Here is a 19509-nt window from a genome sequence, read left to right as displayed (position 1 = left end):
GGCCCTCCATATGTTTTGGACTACAGTTCCCATCATCCCTGACCACTGGTTCTGTTAGCTAGGGATCACGGACGTTGTAGGCCAAAACATCTGGAAGGGCCGCAGGCTGGGGATACCTGGTCATAGGTATCACTGAAAAACCTGGTTCACTCCAAACTGGTGCCAAAGTTTTTCAATCATTTTGCATTTTGAACCCCCCATTTTGCAGCACCCCACAAAAAGCCCAGTAATGCATCAAACTGGGGGTTCTAGTTAATGCCACTGTAGTTAACAACACTCAGATTCCCACACTGTCTGATTCACTCCAAACAGGTACCAAAGTTTTGCAATCATTTTTCAGCACCCCGAAAACTGTAACCCACTCTCTTTGTGGCCTTTCTGGTCTTTTCAAATCCAATGTTGCCCAATTGCCTGCAAGACTATTGGTTTTTTTAGGCACCCATGCACCCTCCCATCATCTCCTCTTAAAATAATGTCTTGAAATGTGTTATCATGTGTGATAAGATGTTGGATTCAACTTGAAAAGGCAAGAAAGGAACATTAGAAAATGCAACCGAAATGCTAGCTTTATAATCATTGAAACTAACGGGAGAAACCCCCTGAGTGAATGCAGCCGTAGGAAATTCAAATTCCTGGGGGGCACTGCAACACATGGTGCTTTCACTGGAAAACAATCCAAAGCTTTGGGACTGGTTTGGAGTGAATTGGACAATGTCAGGTTTTTGGGTGATACCCAAACCAGGGGCCATAGTTATCAATTCCTAAGTTTGCGGGACACTGGAAATTGTGGGGTTCACACTGCAAAACAATTGCAAAACTTTGGCACCAGTTTGGAGGGGATCCCAAATTTTGGGGTTTCTAGTTAATGAAACTAGTGTTTTTCATCAGAGTATCAGGGCAGGTTACCCCAAACATACATTCCTTTCTCTCTCTCCTCCCCCCCCCCCCCCCGCAAATCCCTGGTAAGAATAAAATTTTCATTCACTGTGTGTTCCTACCTTGCAAATAACATCTTAGCTTCATGGGCAGCATTGAATAAGACACCCTGCACAATGTCAGGTAGGCAGGGCTGCTTAGCTTGCCTGCTGCATTACTTCTCAAGTCACGTGTCCCTGAAGATTAGATCAATGCATTACCTAATAGAATGTTTAAAAACATTTTCACGATTTGCTGACAACAGGGGAATGAACGAGGTAAAGTAATAGATTTTTATACTCTATCTTAGAACACACTACTGCGGTATTGGCAATCATCTTGTTCTCATGTGAAATTGGCTACTGCAGTGGTGCATTGCAGAAAACGGGGAAATCAGCATTCTGAAATATAAGTAGGGCTGTGTGTGTGTGTGTGTGTGTGTGTGTGTGTATGATTGTATATATGTATTCCTGAAAAGAGAGAGAGTTGCAATTTCTCATCTTCTCCTAGCTTATAAAGAAAGAAGGTTCCTCGTACAGAGATGCAGCTGTTCAGCCATTATTTAGACATATGCTCACACATTGCCAAGGGTTCTTCATCGTAGAGGAGTTGGTTTATTATTTTTCTCATTGTTTTTATTAGTAAATAAAATGAAACCAAAAAGTCTTAAGAAACACTCATAATTTTACAGCTGGTTAAAAATAGCATAAGGTTGAACATTATTATTAAACTTATTACAAAACATTACAAAAAAATCTTTCCCCCCCATAATCAGACTGGTTTATATTCGGAATTGGTTTATTGAACCACTACACTAGAGAACTTTTTTTGTGGAAATTTGAGCCTTTGAAATTTACTCTTCTAAAGTAAATTTGCTATATTTGTGTGGATGAAAACCAATATAAGAAACTTTATTTATGAAAAATTATAATGCTTAATATAATGAAATATCATTTAAAAACCGTAAGCATACAACAATAATGGGCAGTAATTTCCTAAAAACTAAACTAAAACAAAAGTATATTATATCAAACAAAACTAAGCAGTGTACAAAACAGAATTAAAAATTAAATGTACAGTCCAATAAAGCTTTGGTAAACATAAGTTTCCATTTCTCCTTATTTTACCCCATTCTGTGCCTTTGTGCTAGAAGTTTGGTTACATTTAGTGCTGAGAACCTAGACATGAAATGTATTTTCTTCATATGTCTTCTGTATTTTGGTCCTTTTTTTTTTTTAGTATAGCTTATTGCTGTAGATCTAAAATTCAACATGAAATGGGAAAGAGAGCTTCTAATCATCGCTAACATAGAAAACCTTCAGATAAGCTCATAGGTCCATCAGTCTACTTTCACCATCTTCTCCATGCAGCAAAGACTTTCTCAGCTACGTTCCTGTCAAGGAAAGTGTTGAGTTCTTCTAGTAGGATACACTGGAATCTTATATCCAGCTGTTCACTGTAGGATAATACCCTTTGGTTTTATGTGAATATTTTTTATTATTTAAGAGCCCAGCATTTTCTAATCCTTTAATTCACATTAGTGGTACTTCCTGTATTCTGTACTCTAAAAAATCAATAAAAATTTCTACACCAAATTCTAGTATAAATTAGCAATCAAAGTGAAGTCATATTGCTGGAAAATTGAGATCTTTTCATGATATAAAGTTATGAAAAATAAACTTGGTTCCTTGCCCTCCCATTAGGTGGTATTCTCAGGAAGGCTGATGGGACGCGGGTGGCGCTGTGGGTAAAAGCCTCAGCGCCTAGGGCTTGCCGATCGAAAGGTCGGCGGTTCGAATCCCCGCGGCGGGGTGCGCTCCCGCTGCTCGGTCCCAGCGCCTGCCAACCTAGCAGTTCGAAAGCACCCCCGGGTGCAAGTAGATAAATAGGGACCGCTTACCAGCGGGAAGGTAAACGGCGTTCCGTGTGCTGCGCTGGCTCGCCAGATGCAGCTTGTCACGCTGGCCACGTGACCCGGAAGTGTCTGCGGACAGCGCTGGCTCCCGGCCTATAGAGTGAGATGAGCGCACAACCCTAGAGTCTGGCAAGACTGGCCCGTACGGGCAGGGGTACCTTTACCTTTACCTTTACTCAGGAAGGCTGGTGAATTCTTCATTCAGATTCTGTAAATTTTCCTATACATTCACAGAATTGCAGAATCTGGGTAGACCTGAGTATGGCAAAGTGTATTGCCCGGTATTGTCTTTCTGTTATTTCTCCCCATTATTTCCCTGATATTCTTGTGTTTATATTTATGTAAGAGTCCTACTTGTGGAGTAGCATCACATACTGTACAACCTAAATCCCAGCAGAAAAAAATAAGCATAATGACAGGGCTATCAGAAGCCCTCATGACTTTCTTATTAGGTGTTTTATCCTCTAGCCCAGGGGTCTGCAACCCGCGGCTCCGGAGCCGCATGTGGCTCTTTTACACCTTTGCCGCGGCTCCGGGGCGGATACTAGCGAGGGGAGGAGGCGCATTGTGCACCCCGACACTCCCCACTGTACTGGCTGTGACGTTGCATGGGGGCGGTGCGTGCGTTAGTCACACACCGTCCCGACGTCACCTTCCCGCCTGCCCACCCGCTACATTGTAAGGGGCATGTACGCTGGTCACTGTTTTGAAGGGGAGTGAAGAACACACAAACAAAAAAAGGTAACTTGTTAATTTAACGTTTATTTCTATGAGGAGGAGTAATTCTGAGGGGTCAAACAAAGAAATAATAAAAAAGTGACAAAAAAGTTATTTTTATAATGACAAGTTTTGCGGCTCCCAGTTTTTTTTTCCCTTCGGAAACGGGTCCAAGTGGCTCTTTTTGTCTTAAAGGTTGCAGACCCCTGCTCTAGCCATTTACATTCCGATCCTCCTTTCAATTAATACATTGTATTTGGAAAGTAGCTTTAAGTTTAGTAAGGTATGTTAAGTACTGGTGGAATTTTTAAAATTTATTTTGAATTATTTTTAATTGTGAATTTGCTTTGAGATGCTTCATAGGAAGTATTCATAAATGAAATAAATCATAATCATTCAAATTTTCAGGCTGCTATCCTAAGTATACTTATGAGTAAGTCCCATTCAGTCAGTGGGCTTATTTCCAAAAAGATATGCATAGGATTGCTTTGCATGTCATTTTGTTGTGGGTTAGATCACAGTTCAGTTGTGCCACTTCATAATATGGGCCAGAAGAACTCGGTTATTTGGTGAAAGTTTATTCCTTTGCCTGAGATCATCTTCTGAGGCCCTCCTCCATGTGCCCCCTCCTCAAGAGGTTTGGATGGTGGCAACACAAGAATGAACATTCTCTACAGTGAGTCCCTGTCTGTGGAATGCTTTCCCCAGGGAAGTTCGCCTGGCACCTTCATTATACACCTTTAGGTGCCAGGCAAAAACGTTCCTTTTTAACCAGACCTTTGGTTGATCTGATTTACAACCCATGCCTCTTTAAAATGTTTTTTTTTGGGGGGGGGAATATTGGGTTACTGTTTTTATTTTTATTAGGTATTTTGTGGTTTTATATCTTGATTTTATTCTGTGAACCACCCTGAGACCCCCCCCCCTCGGATATAGGGAGGTACAGTGGTGCCTCGCAAGACGAAATTAATTCGTTCCGCAAGTTTTTTCTTCTTGCGAGTTTTTCGTCTTGCGAAGCACGGTTTCCCATAGGAATGCATTGAAAATCAATCAATGCGTTCCTAAGGAGACCGTCGGGGACAGTGGGGAAGCGCCGCGCGCCTTCCCCTCTGTCCCTGGACCTGTTTTAAAGCAAGGGGCAGTGGGGAGAAGATCGCTTCTCCCCGTTGCCGCCCCTTGGTTCAAAAGGGGTCCGGGGAGAGAGAGGAAGGCGCGCGCCTTCCCCTCTGTCCCCTCTTTTGAAGCAAGGGGCGGCAACGGGGAGAAGATCGCTTCTCCCCGTTGCCGCCCCTTGGTTCAAAAAGGGTCCGGGGAGAGAGAGGAAGGCGCGCGCCTTCCCCTCTGTCCCCTCTTTTGAAGCAAGGGGCGGCAACAGGGAGAAGATCGCTTCTCCCCGTTGCCGCCCCTTGCTTCAAAAGGGGTCCGGGGAGAGAGGGGAAGGCGCGCGCCTTTCCCTCTGTCCCCTCTTTTGAAGCAAGGGGCAGCGGGGAGAAGATTGCTTCTCCCCGTTGCCTGCCCCACAATCTCCGGGGACAGAGGGGAAGGCGCGCGCCTTTCCCTCTGTCCCCCCTTTTGAAGCAAGGGGCGGCAACGGGGAGAAGATCGCTTCTCACCGTTGCTGCCCCTTGCTTCAAAAGGGGTCCGGGGAGAGAGGGGAAGGCGCGCGCCTTCCCCTCTGTCCCCTCTTTTGAAGCAAGGGGCAGCGGGGAGAAGATCGCTTCTCCCCGTTGCCGCCCCTTGCTTCAAAAGAGGTCCGGGGAGAAAGGGGACCAGCATTTAAAAAAACCTTGGGACAGCGGGGGACTTCTCCGCTGTCCGGGGCGATTTTAAAATGCCTTCGCTGCCGCCCGCCAGCATTTTAAAAAACCTCGGGACAAAGGAGAAGTCCCCCGCTGTCCTGGGGTTTTTTAAAATGCTGCTGGGCGGCAGCGCTGCCGCCCGCCAGCATTTTAAAATCGCCCCGGACAGCGGAGAAGTCCTCCGCTGTCCCGGGGTGTTTAAAAAACCTCTCCGCCCACCGCCAGGCTTCGGAGCAGCCTTCCGAAGCCTGGCGGCGGGAGGAGGTCCGAGGACAGTGGGCAAGACGCGCTGTCCCGGAGATTTCCCTATGGGCTTTCGTCTTGCGAAGGAAGCCCATAGGGAAATTCGTTTTGCGAAGCGTCTCCAAAACGGAAAACCCTTTCGTCTAGTGGGTTTTCCGTCTTGCGAGGCGTTCGTCTTGCGGGGTACCACTGTATATAAATTGAAACAACAACTTTCTTCTCTCCAATTTCCCACTCCTTGAAGGAGCTTTGGTTAACCATGGAAATTCACATGACACTTAAAGTGAGGTCTGATAAGCACTGGCTGCAATATTGTACCAGGGCATCTAGTTGGCATACAGTCATACCTCTCGGGTTAAATATGCTTCAGGTTGAGCATTTTCAAGTTACGCTCCGCTCAAAATGACATCATGAGCAGAAGCGGCGAATCGCGGCACGTGCAGACATGGATTGCATTCGCTTCAGGATGTGAATGGGGCTCCAGAACAGATCCTGTTTGCATCCAGAGGTACTGTACCACTGTATTTAAATTTCCCGGACAATGTTTTTGAGCATATGCTACCCTCTTAGATCATGGTGGGGGAACTTCAGGCCCAGTGGCCAGATACATCCCTCCTAACTTCTGTTCAGCTCCTGAAACACTTCCCCAGGCTACACCCTCTTCCAAGGCTACGCTACCTCCTTCTGCTCTGCACCTTCCTCCACTGTTTTGCCAGGCTGAGATGCTGCTGCTTCCTTGCCTGGATGGAGGGTGAAGAGATGTGGGTTGGTGTGTATAGAAACCTCTCACTTCCACAAGTCTGAAATGATCTCTGTTGTACAAAGGTAAGAATCACATTTGTTGCCCACTTATGTATCTCACCCACCCACTTTTGCATCTGAGCCTGCCCATCCCTGGCATGTGGCCCTTGGAAAGTTGCCCATGAAGGGAGTGTGGCCCTCTCTTTGGAAAAGGTCCCCCATCTCTACTCTAGATGGTTAAACCAGTAAACAACATTGCTATTTGTCAACAGCTGGAAAAAATAAGATCTCAGTCCCAAGTGCTGTGTTACAGGCTTGCATAATTTCTTTAAACTTTAGTTTTGTGAGTTGCAATGCTGAATGTCATAAATAGCAGCCGTCTATATTTTTAACACTCCCAGCTAATGATTCATAAGCCACCTTGATGTTGCCATGTTCTATCTTTTCCCAAACTTCCTTGAGCTTTTGAAAATCGTGATTTGAAAAAGAATTGCATCATTAGAACTGCACCTTGTTGTTAAGCCTGTTTACCCAGAAACCATTATCAGTAGGACTCCTAGCTTAAACGTGTTTAAGATTACAGAATACAGTTGACTTCAGTGTCTGTCTAGTTATAAATCATTGTAAGTCTTGCAGTATTTGGTATCAGAAGAGCTTTTTCTTTGATTAGAATAGGAACAGATTTGTTAGCGCTCTTTCGGGTGTTTGGTAACAAAACACACATGAAAGGGCTTCTGAGAACATGCTGCCTACTTGCCTCTTAGCTGCAGTCAGTGGTTGACTGAAGAACTACCTTCATGGGGATGCAATCTCTGCATCTGTGTTAGGTCTTCTTGAAAGGATGCTGGCCTCACACCAGTCAGGGACAAAGTCAACACATGTATTGGCATTTAGGCGGCGGGGCTAGCATTCATTTGAACAGGAGTTCTTGCTTCGCTGGGTGTTATTCCTTCCCTCTCTTTTCCCTGGAATAATTTTGGCAGTTAAATAGTTATCCAAGGCAGCTGACAGTTTGTCTAACCCAGCGTTCAAGCTGCTTTCTGACACATTGGTGCATATTGGCTCATAACTAACATTTGCCTAATTAAACTAGCTATGGCCTTTTAAAATGGGGGGGGGGGGAGAGTATTGTTTTTGTTTGTTACAATGGTATGTATTTTTGTGTTTTTATTTTGCAAACCACCCTGTGATCCTCGGATGAAGGGCAGTATAGAAATTTGAACAAAAACATTTGTTTAGTACTTGCCTGCAAGTTTGAGAATTTGCTTTTTTATATATGTGAGGTCAGAATGGCTATTGCCTCTCTACTAATACGTTGGCTTCTTACTTGCCATTGACTAGTCTGCTGTGATGTCATAGAATGTTCCCAAACATTCTAATGTGAGTGGGCATTCTAATTCTTGGGCATTCTCAATATGGAAATGGTCTATTGTTCATTGAGAAATGTCAGGTTAGTAACATTTCTTTAGAATAAGCCCAACTTCTTCCTGCCTATACCTACTTAGCCCACCCTCCTTGGGAGTTCCTTTTCCTGTCCTTACTTCTCACATGTTTTTTTTTTTACTTTTGAAGACTCCCAGGAACAAAATGATGTCACTTTCTGCTAGTCATTCTTGAGTGCCTGTAACAAAGTAGGTTCTTTTCTGTTACCTCATTGTGTTCGGTACAATCAAATTAGAAACAAAATTGTCAAGAGTTGTTGACATAGTGCCTTTCATCAGAGAGATTGCTCATATTTTAGCCATTTGTACCCAAGAATTACAGCTCTGTATTGATGCATTATGAAATTTGCAACTTTTATGTAAATAAGTGTTGGAATTGTATCTATGTTTAAAAATAATCCATAAAATAGATGGGTGGTTTTGGGTTTGTAAGAGGATCGGTTTTCCATTTAAAAAATATTGACGCTTTTTCATAATACAATAAAAAACAAATTAATCTAAATGAAAAAGAAAGGGGAGGGAAGAAAAGGCAAAGTGCTCTCTCAAAGGTAGATCTTAACCCTTGTCTCACACAGAAAGGGGTGAACTCTCCCAGCTCACCCAGTCACTTCCCTTTCTTCTCCCAGCCTCCCACCCTGGGAGCTGTTGTAAGTGGATCTGTTTTCACCTCTCAGCTTGGATGCGATGCTTAAGTCAAAGTTGGACTTAAAGTGTTTTATCCAGCTAAGTTCTTCTCTGGGTAGACTCATTGGAATTAACAGACATTACTAACTTAGGTCCATTAGTTTAAATGAGTCTGCATTGAACAGAACTTGGTTGGCTGCAATGGTTAAATGGTTTTGGTTTTTTAATGGAGTGCTTAAATGGTTAACCTCCCACCTGAATTTAATACCTAACCATTTCCTAAAGTCTGTGTGTCTAGACCAGCATGCAATTTTAAATTGGTACCTTCTGACTTCTGTACAAATCTTGGCAAATGGAATGGGGACAAAAGGGTTTTTGGTAGACATAGAATAATAAGTACAAACAAAACAAAACCCAGTTCCCAATATTTTAACGTATCCGGAAAGTAAAACTCGGGGGAAAGAGATGCAGATTGGAACTCTCACATTTCTCTGGGGCAAAGTAAACAGACTGTGACACAGCTGAGGAGACTAATCCTGAATTGAGTGCTGGGATCAAAAGAAACAGAAAGCATGTCTAACCTCCACTGCAGTGATTTTTCTGTATGTACCCCTTTCTTTTCTCAGTAGGAATGAATGGTCATCATCCATGAATGGACTAAAATAAAAAGGATACTTGGGGATGGAGTTGCAGTGGGGGTTAAAACAAATCAACATCCCTGACAGCAGGTGGCCAGGCCTTCGCTGGCAAACTGTGTGTGTAATAGATGTTTGTTGTGCACGTGAATACATCCTTCGTCCCCATCATACATATAAGAGACATTTTGCTAGTCTAAAATTTGTTGTGTTACAGCACAGTGGCGGGGACTCTCTCCTTATATTATCAAAAAAAGTCTTTCCTGTCTTTTCTCACATCTTTATAATAAGAGTTCAGTGCACCAGAGAGTATTTCTCCAGCAACTTTAGCTGCATAAATAAACAAATAAGCAAGTTATTCATCTGATGAGTTTTATCTGCTTAGCTATCCATTTTAGCAGTTTGCAAATCTTAATTGACTAAAGACATCTGATTGGCTAGCAGAAGGTTAACAGGATGTTGCACCACTTTCTAATAATCTCTAGCTGTTCTGATAGGTATTGTTTTGGATTGTATCTGTGCCATAATAAATGGGGATGGACCAACAGAGATATGGGTTTATAAAAGTGTTTCATTAGTGGAAAAACATGCATAATAGCTGTCTGCATATCCCTTTTGGATGGAGAATTCAGTTGTAGCTATCAGTCTGGCTCACTTTAATACTGGAAAGTAGAAATAAATGTCACACATATGTTAGTACTTACAAACCTAATCAGAGAGTGGATGAACTTACACAATAAAGTATTTGCTATTTGTAATGAATATCATCTTTGTATTTCAGGCAAAGTCGTGCATCTGTCATATGTGTGGTGCCCATCTGAACAGACTTCATTCTTGCCTGTACTGTGTTTTCTTTGGCTGTTTTACAAAGAAACACATCCACGAGCACGCAAAGGCAAAGCGACACAACTTAGGTAAGCAATCTCTTTAGACTCCTGCAATAGCATTGCTTGTTTACTAATGCATGATTTTTACAATGTGGAAAATACTACATTTAGATCAGAACCCAGACAACTTGACTCTTCCGGTTATAGAGGATATTTCATATAGAGGTTTTTCTGGCTGATATGACTGGCACCTCTGTCGAAGCCCTAGCCAACCTCTGGAACACCCGAATGGCTTGGGCTATTGACACAATCGCCCCTGAATACCCGCTCCCATTTCATGGAGCCCGTTTGGCCCCCTGGTATACTCCAGAGCTTAGGGCTGGGAGACAGATTGAATGCAAGTGGAAGAAAGATCCGAATGAATGCAACTGAACTCTGGTAAGTGCTCATTATCGAGCCTACCTAGTGGCAGTGAAGGCCGCAAAGAAGGCATACTTTGCTCCCTCCATTGCATCCTCATTATGTCGTCCGGCAGAGCTTTTCTGGGTTGTATGGAGCCTTTTACAGGCTGGCCCAAAGGAGGTGGTAGAACCAACGGTATCTCGCTGTGACTTGTTTGCAAAGCATTTTGAGGATAAAATCGCTTGCATCCCACCAAGAACTTGACTGTGCTGTTACAGCAGGTGAATCTCATGGGGTGCCCAGAGCACAGTCTAGTCCTGTTGTGTTGGATGAGTTTCAGTTGATAAGGCTCGAGGATGTGGACAAGGTGCTTGGATTGGTCAGGGTGACCACTTGTGCTGTAGATCCTTGCCACTCTTGGCTGATAAAAACCAGCATGGACGGAACAGCTGGCTGGACCAGAGAGGTGATCAGTGCCTCTTTTCAAGAGGGGGTGATCCCTGCCTGTTTAAAAGAGTCAGTGGTAAAACCACTTGTTATGAAACCTTCCCTGGATTTGGAAAACCTAACTAACTACCAGCCAGTTGCTAATCTCCCTTTCTTGAGCAAAGTTCTGGAGTGAGTGGTTGCAGACCAGATCCAGGCACTGCACTTTTGGAAGAAACAGATTTTCTGGATCCGTTTCAACTGGGGTTTAGGCCCAGTTTTGGCACAGAAACTTCTTTGGTTGCTCAGTATGATGACCCCTGCCTAGAGAGAGACAAGGGAAATGTGTCCCTGTTAATTCTCTCAGCGGCTTTCTATAGCCTCGACCACGGTATCCTGCTGGAGTGACTGTCTGAACTACGGGTGGGTGGCACCACTTTGCAGTGGTTCCAATCCTACTTGGATGGTCATTTCCAGAGGGTGTTGCTTAACAACAACAGCAACCACCCACTCATTTTTTCTGGTAATTTACATTCTGAAGTTACCCTATAATTATGGCCTTGGTTAATTGAGACTAGGTAGCTAAAAATAAATAAGTCAAACACACACACACACACACACACACACACACACATATAGAGAGAGATAAAATAACTAACTGCTTTCTAGTTAGTGGAAAGGAGAGTGGTATTTATGTTTTCCATTTTATTATGATGCAAAGCTCATTTGTAATCATGAAAGATGTTGGTGTACCTGAGTGTTACAGTTACAAAGCTGATCTCTTGATTTTAACAGAAAATGTCAGACACTTAATTCCATTGGATCTTGATATCTTTTAAATTTTATAATTTCCTGCCTAAAATCAAATGGTCTTTGGTGGTTTATCCTGGAAAACCTTCATTTTTAAAATGCTTAAATCCCTTTTATTTATAAAGAAGTAAACATGTTCTCAGTTCACCTAGCAGGACTTCCAGTTAGGCCTGCATTAATGTATGAGCTCTGTATTTGTGACTTGGATAGACAACCTCCTTGAAGGTGTTTTTGAGTGTTTTTAAAAATGAATTTTGATTGTCATGTATTTACTTCGTTAGTTAAAAACTTTCCATCTACTGCCTCACCTTCCCAGACTTGTCAGATGCTCAGCCTGGTAGGAGTCAGCAAACAGTATGTCATATTATCTTATCAATGTCTATGCAAATGCCCTATTATTTAAATAATTATTACATATAGTACTTCTTACTCTTACTATACATCTTGAAAAGGCTTAACTGAAACCACAAAGCTTGAATTACCTGTTCACTTAATTATCAATGCATAAAGTCAGACATTTTGCCCACATTTTGTGCATGGTTGCATGCATGCCGTATCCTTTCTAAAGTACATTAGTTTTCAAACTTTTGATACTGAAGGAACTCTTAGTGATCCAGGCACCAGCTGAGATATTCTCAAGGACAAATTACAGTATCCAAATTAGCTGGGAACAATTGCTTTGTTGCAGTCCTCTGTCTTGAGACCCCTAAGAGCTACTGCCAGTTAGAGAATACAGGAAAATATTGGGAAAGGACCATAGCTCAGCAGTAGAGGATTTGCTTTGCATGCAGAAGGTCCTTGGTTCAGTTCCTGGCATCTCCAGGGAGGATTGGGAGAGGCCCTGTCAGAAACCCTGAAGAGCTGCTACTAGCCAGTACTAGATGGACTTAAGGGTCTGATTTGGTATAAGGCAGCTTCTTATGTTCTACATACTGGTCTAGAAAGAGCATGATCGGATCCAGTATACGGGAGCTTCATATATATCAAATGCAGTCAACTTGTAGTGGCTTGGAAAATAGCATGGGAGTTGTCACAATGAAACCATAATAGGAGGGCCAGAATTCTTAAAAGTTATGTGTGTGTTTCTTTTCACCAGCTAAGGGGTTTTTTTCAGTTGCAGGAATTAGGAGCAGGCAGACCAGAGTGCACCTACCTGTTCTGGGAATGCTCGGGGAAGGGGTTCCCAGTGTTGCTTCATGATTATTATTTTTTACAGCGCTGTTATTACCTTAAATGGGATCTTGCAGGCCCATTGGCCAGTGGCTCCTTGAACTCCTTGACCTATACTCTGAGGGTAACATGTGGGTTTCAGTATGAGAAAAATGAGGCTGTTGCATGATCAGAGAAATCTTACTTGAATAAGTTTAAGTTCATTTTAAATTAGCATAAATTTACATATCATTAACAGAAGTTTTGAAGAAAGGAAGCATACTTTTTAAAAAGATATTGTATATCACAGCAGACATACATCTTGGCAAAGGCATTCCTTCTTGCGTGAGAGTGAGGGGTGAGTGCCTCTTAAGATGGTCCTTGCCACCTACAGGTTTTTTTTTTTTAAGAAATACTTTTTACAAATGTAATGATTATTATTTAGTTGCTTGACAAATTGGTGGTGCCAACATACAGCAGCAAAGTGTGGGGATGCTTAGATCTGCAACCAAGTGGAATAAGAGTGACATACCTGTAACTTTTTTGGGGGTGAGGATTATTGGAGGTAAAGGAAGCTATCCAATGGGAACTGGCCGTTAGCTTAAGAAAAATGGGAGAGAATGAGAGATAAAGTGTGTGGTCTAATTAATTGCTACAATTAATTGCCTGGGATATACTGTATATGGTAGTAATATGGTTTAAATTTTTTATGCTTAAATTTAGAGTGCATATAAGTCTTAAAACTTATTCTAAAAATTCCTTCTGGCCAAGGTTACGATTGGGGAAACACTTTTAATGTGTGCTAGCCCTGAAATGTCAGATGAAAATATTCTTAACAGCAGTGCCTGAAACAACACCGTTGGAATGCCATTTGATCACCCCCAAAAAAACATGTTACATGCATACACATCTCAAAATGAACTGAAATTATTTTTGAAGCACTTAGTGACTTTGCTGAGCTTACATCAGTCTCCATGGAGACGAGCAGAACCTGAAGCTCCAGATAACAAATTGTGAAGCTTTAGCAGAAGCAGCTACATATATGCTGCAAAATGATGTATTTGCATGTACTAGGGATGAAATCCACCCACAGCGTGTAACCCCTGAGCTTGAGGACAAGTTTCCCTTCCCATTCAGTATTATGCATCTCACTACTTTTCTCCAAAACGGAGATATAGTTAGAACTCTCTAACACCTTGATTTCTATGGCCTTTAAAAGCAACCTAAATTTGTCCTGTGTGTATAAGTCAGAACGGAGGTGTATATAGGAAGAACTGTGCCAAAGCATCTGTTACTGTTCCTCCTGGGCAGAAAGAACTTGGTGCTGTTTGCTGGTGCATATGCTTTGTAGGAGGTGAGTTGGTGGGTGGAGCTAGTCCACCCCCAAGCCCTTGATCAGTTCAAAATACGACTCTTGATGGAAAAAAGAATGCAAGTTGCTGACAAGGTAATTATAGGCTTCTGTATTCTACAGTGAGACCCCAGCCTGTGGCAGTCCTCTTCTTTGTGAGTCTCATTTTGTAGCCCTTGGCCTGCTGGACCACACTGCAATATTAATTCCTTGGATTTTCAAAGGCATTGCAGATAGAGGCAAAATCTTTGTTTTCTGAGAAGGAATGCATGTTTGATCAAAAAAAATTCCTTCCAGTAGCACCTTAAAGACCAACTAAGTTAGTTCTTGGTATGAGCTTTCGTGTGCATGCACACTTCTTCAGATATGTGCATGTTTGATAGGACTGAAAAGATGGTCTCCACTCCAGCCACCTGCTACTTCTTCAGTGATGGTGGACAACTGTAGTGCTCCTGGAGCCAGGTTTACTGTGTACCGGATTTGCTATTCAGAAAATATCATAAATTAGGATCAAAATGGGAGTATGGAATCCTCATGCTTTGCATGCAGAAGGTCTCTAATTCAGTCCCTGCTATCTCCAGAATAGCAAGTGCTGTGAGAGGCTTCTCTCCAAGACCCTGGAGAACTGCTGGGCTAGGTTGAGAAACAGAATAGAATACGGTAGCTTTTGACTCAAGAGTTAGAAACAATAGAACTGGCTCCTGTTAGTTTCAGCTCCATAGTAATTGTCCTATGAACTGCCCATAATGGCTAAATGGGATAAGAGACAACAAAAACTAATAACAGGGTATTTTACTTTGAATGTAGTCAAGGTGAATTAGTCATTAAAATAACCAACTGAGATGAAATTCTGCAGAAGGTTCATGTTTCCTTTCTCTTCCTTTTTCTCTACATAGACTGCAAAGTGCCGCAAGACCTATATAAGAGCTGCCGCCAAGATGCATGTTGTTTTTGTAAATACAGTGATTTGTGCATCTGTGCTTAATTTCTGAGCCATAGTTAGATCAATTCTATTGTATGGGAGGGTGAAAGTGGATATTCCAGTGTAGTTAACATACACATTTGTAAATAAGCAAATAATGAGTTTCTGGGTGCATCTGGAACCATAGATGGCTGAGAGAAGCAGAAATCGTAAATTAGTTCAACTTTTTTTTTGGGGGGGGGGGGAGGGTACTATGTTACATTTTCCAGAGGAACCGAAAGTCTGCAGCAATCAGTATTATGGACAAGGCAGTATTGTGATCTTTAAACACCTCCAGTTTCTTTCTGTGGAGATTGACACTGCAGACCTCTTCTTTTTCAAATACCTTTTAATCAGGTTTGCATTGCTCACTTGAAAAGAGTTGGTTCTGATGTAGGTGACCCTCCTCCCAAAGAAGTGCACTGACTTCAAGGAATTTGAAGGACTTTAGGCATTCATTTGTTAACCTGTGGACTCTTGATTACAAAGGAATGCCTTTCTACAGGTCCCTTGGTAGCTACCTGTTTGATCCCAGAAGACCAGTCACAGATACGTTTCTTATGTACCTCTTTGCCTCTGCATGCCTGGTAGGATTTACTCACTTGCCATCTTTCACAGGATGGCTTTAAATCTTTCTGTTCAGACTGATGAATTGTTGCTTCTGATTCATTCTTGGTAGAGCGACTGCTGGGGTGATTATAAATGGTTAGGTACATTTTTCTGGTGGAGAGACCATGGCAGACGGAAGGTTTTTTGTTGGTTCCTCACCAATGGAGATGGCAGCATGGTGTTTGATGATAGCCAGATACAAGTTTTGCTGTCAGCTTTCACTTCCACAAAGAAGTTGAAATGAAGGGATGTTTGCTCTTCGCACTTTAGAGAGACTGTTGGAGGGTTGTTTTCCTGTCCTGTGGGTTCAGTGCCTGGAAGCCACCATCTTACCCAAACCACCCTGCAGCCCTAATATGGGCACCGCGACTGCAAATGCATCACTTTCTTAATCATCTTTGGAACAGAATAACTTACAACCTAAAAGAGTTTCTGCGTCTGTTAGTGAGAATCGCCACCTGGCGAGTTAACTGCTTTCCATAATAAAAGAAGGAGAAGGAAAGAAAGCTACTGCTTATGGCATTGAGTAAAAGTGACAAAAAGCTGGATTTATGGTGTGAAATGAGAAAGTTTTAAATGGACAAGGGGAATCTCTGTGAAGCTTTAAGTGGATTATTTTTCATTTTCATTTTTTATTTGAAGAAAGTGTGTTTAAGAAATTGAAAGTTAGTTTGCCAGCTGACACTATATCCATGGAAATGGAATTAACCTTGTGGTGCTGCTGAAGTGATGGAAGCCATTAAGGGACAGAAGCCCTAATAACTTCAGTGAAGCAGGAAAATAGCCTCCCCATTCAGAATAAGAAAAAAATAAGAAAAAAAGGCAGAAGGGGGAAAAAGAGGTAGAAAATAGGAGATCTTCAGGGTCCTTGCTTACTGTGGATGTTTTTAAGCAGATGATGACAGAGCAAACAATGTCTCTCAATGAAACAATATAGGCTTGCGGGGGGGGGGGGGAATAGATAAAAAATTGACAAGACTAAAAGAACAGTCAATGAAGTGAGGAATGAAATTAAACCAGAGATGAATGAAATGGAAAATGGAATCAGATATGACATAGAGGCTTTAGATGACAAGGAACTGGCAGGACTGAGAGCTGAAACTATGGCAAAAACTAGAAGGGACAACTGATGAAACTGAATAACCCACTATGCATAACTATGAAGTTATGGATGGAGAAAGATCTGGATAATCTGACATTGATGGAATTGAGAGAGAGAAAGAGTTCCATCTACAATTTAGAGTAATCCCAGAGGATAAAGCTATTAAATCTCTGGGGGGGAAATTTCAGAAAAAGAATGGAAGGACCACAAATGGAACAGTCATTAATAGATAACATGGGGAAAGCATGGCAGACATAACAGGAAATGGGAACTGAAGATACAAAACTGGGTGTAAACCAATGGATACAAAAGAATTATGGAATATTTGATCATAGTGGAGAGACTCTTATGTGTGCCAAGAGGGAAACATTTACCATTTAATATGGAGGCATGGTTTCTGAAATTGTTGGAGGCAAAGTCAATACTTTTAATTAGAGAAAAACTATTGCTGACATTGACTTGGGAACCCCTTGTGGACTTTTTGTGCAAAAAGGAAAATGGACACAAATATGAACCAACCTGGACCCTGTGGTCATCTGAGGCCCTTCCTTGGGCACCTTCCTCACGAAAGGTCTGGAGGGTGGCAATGTGGGAATGGGCCTTACGTGCAGTGAAATGCTCTCCTCAAGGAGGCCTGCATGGCACCTTCATTACATATCTTTAGGCACCAGACAAAAATGTTACTCTTCAACCAGGCATGTGGCATATTCTGGGCCTTTTTAAATGTGTGTGTGAGAGAGGGGAGTTAATGGTTCATTTTGTTTTGTTATGCATTTTGTGTTTTCATTTTGTATTTTTATGTTGTGAAGGACAGTATACAGTTGGTTGGTTGGTTGGTTGGTTGGTAGATAGATAGATAGATGGATGGATGGATGGATGGATGGATGGATGGATGGATGGACTCTTCTGCCAGAATGCAAGACAGTTAAGGCAGTTTTCAACAGCAGAATCCTGAATCCCGAGGAAACTTCATTCCTATTTCGGATCCACCATCATCTGTGACTGTGTTTGACACCAAATGATTAGATGTCCTACCACAGTAGCACTTTTCTCTGTTGGAAAGCCAATGTGTTTCAGTGACTGGATGTGGCAAATCCAAGTTCAAATCCCTGTCCAACTATGAAACATCCTAGCAAGGGCACAGCCAGGATTTTTGCTGGAGGGATGGAGCCAAAGTTGTTGAGCTTTTTTAAGTAAAAACACCCCATATATAGAAAATTGTGGGGGCCATCCTATAATGAAGTACTTACAATAAGGGAGAAACAAAACTCAGAAAACATTATGAAAATGATATATAGGTGGTACATGACCCCAGTCAAGCTCGCAAAAATTTATCATTTACCTGATAATAAATGTTGGAAATGTAAAGAAACTGAAGGAACGTTCTTTCACCTATGGTGGACCTGTCCTAGGGTTAAGGCCTTCTGGGAAATGATATATAATGAGCTGAAAAAGGTATTTAAGTATACCTTCCCCAAGAAACCAGAGGCCTTGCTCTTAGGTATTGTCGGCCAAAGGGTGTTAAAGAAGGACTATACACTCTTTATGTATGCAACAACAGCAGCAAGGATACTGATTGCTAGATATTGGAAAACTCATGATTTGCCCACGTTGGAAGACTGGCGGATGCAACTGATAGACTACATGGAACTGGCAGAAATGACCGGCAGAGTCCGGAACCTGGGAGAAGAAGCAGTGGAAGAGGACTGGAAAAAATTTAAGGAGTATTTACAAAAACATTGCAAACTATATGAATGTTAAGAAGGTGAAAGAGTAACAATAAGTGTGGCATCTGTAAATTAGTTAAAGAGAATGTGAGAATATAGTGAAAATTCAGCTGAAGTTAATATCTGAATATTATTTTGTCTAAATCAAGATTTGAAGGTTTTGGGAGGTAATCCCGAAAAGGGAAACATAATAATTGGAAAATATAAATAAGTATCTGAAATAAGGGGATAAATTGCTGTCTAGAAATTTTTAAATTTGAAAAGCAGGAGCGAAAGATGTGAGGAAGTCCAAATAGTCATGAAAGTAAGATTTGGTTTATGATATTATATGTTTTATTATTTTGTTTGTATGTTCTTTTTTCTTTGTTTGTTTTTTCTCTTGTGTTGGTTTTTTCCTATGTATGTTGAAAATTTTGAATAAAAATCTTTAAAAAAAAAAAGAGAAACAAAACTCAGTTCCTAGGGGGAGGGATGAAGTTCAAATGCTTGCCCTCTTTGTAAGAGAGTAGAACAGAATATACAGAAGAACATAAAGTAGAAAAGAACCAGTATGTGCTTGTTTGGGGTTCACACCCATAATGTGCAGGGTCTTCTCAGCTGTGTCCTTGGCTTCTATATATCCTACCACAGGAGCTTATATTACATTGAATGTGCACACCTAAGCCTTGCAAAAATCTGTCTTGCAGGAGGCACTATAGTCATTTTGAAAATCTGGACCCCTACCCCTTATTTGGGGACACGGGTGGTGCTGTGGGTTAAACCACAGGGCCTAGGGCTTGCCAGTCAGAAGGTTGGCGGTTCGAATCCCGACGACGGGGTGAGCTCCCGTTGCTCGGTCCCTGCTCCTGCCCACCTAGCAGTCCGAAAGCACGCAGTGCAAGTATATAAATAGGTACCGCTCTGGCAGGAAGGTAAACGGCGTTTCCGTGCTCTGCTCTGGTTTGCCAGAAGTGGCTTACTCATGCTGACCACATGACCCGGAAGCTGTACGCCGGCTCCCTTGGCCAGTAAAGTGAGATGAGCGCCCCAACCCCAGAGTTGTCCACAACTGGACCTAAAGGTCAGGGGTCCCTTTACCTCTTACCCCTTATTTGAAAGGGAAAAAAGTTGGACA

The 19509-nt window shown here is 42.1% G+C and overlaps 1 protein-coding gene and 1 pseudogene across 4 annotated transcripts in view; both read left to right on the top strand.

Annotated features, from left to right (window-relative positions):
- Nucleotides 1-19509, top strand: part of USP22 (ubiquitin specific peptidase 22) — a 105652-nt gene that overhangs the window by 20715 nt on the left and 65428 nt on the right. For 3 of the 4 annotated variants that reach the window (XM_028706950.2, XM_028706951.2, XM_028706949.2), the window contains exon 2: nucleotides 9813-9945. In XM_028706950.2, coding sequence (XP_028562783.1) covers nucleotides 9813-9945 — 133 coding nt within the window. Of the gene's footprint in view, nucleotides 1-9812; nucleotides 9946-11777; nucleotides 11851-19509 lie in introns of those variants that run through there. The other variant, XM_028706952.2, reaches the window with a different exon arrangement.
- On the top strand, nucleotides 10291-11286 carry LOC144325488 (uncharacterized; annotated as a pseudogene).

Source organism: Podarcis muralis, chromosome 14 (genome assembly GCF_964188315.1).
Source record: "Podarcis muralis chromosome 14, rPodMur119.hap1.1, whole genome shotgun sequence".
Lineage (NCBI taxonomy): Eukaryota > Metazoa > Chordata > Lepidosauria > Squamata > Lacertidae > Podarcis > Podarcis muralis.
Note: the sequence above shows the minus strand (reverse complement) of the source record. Positions and strands in the feature narration are given on the sequence as shown.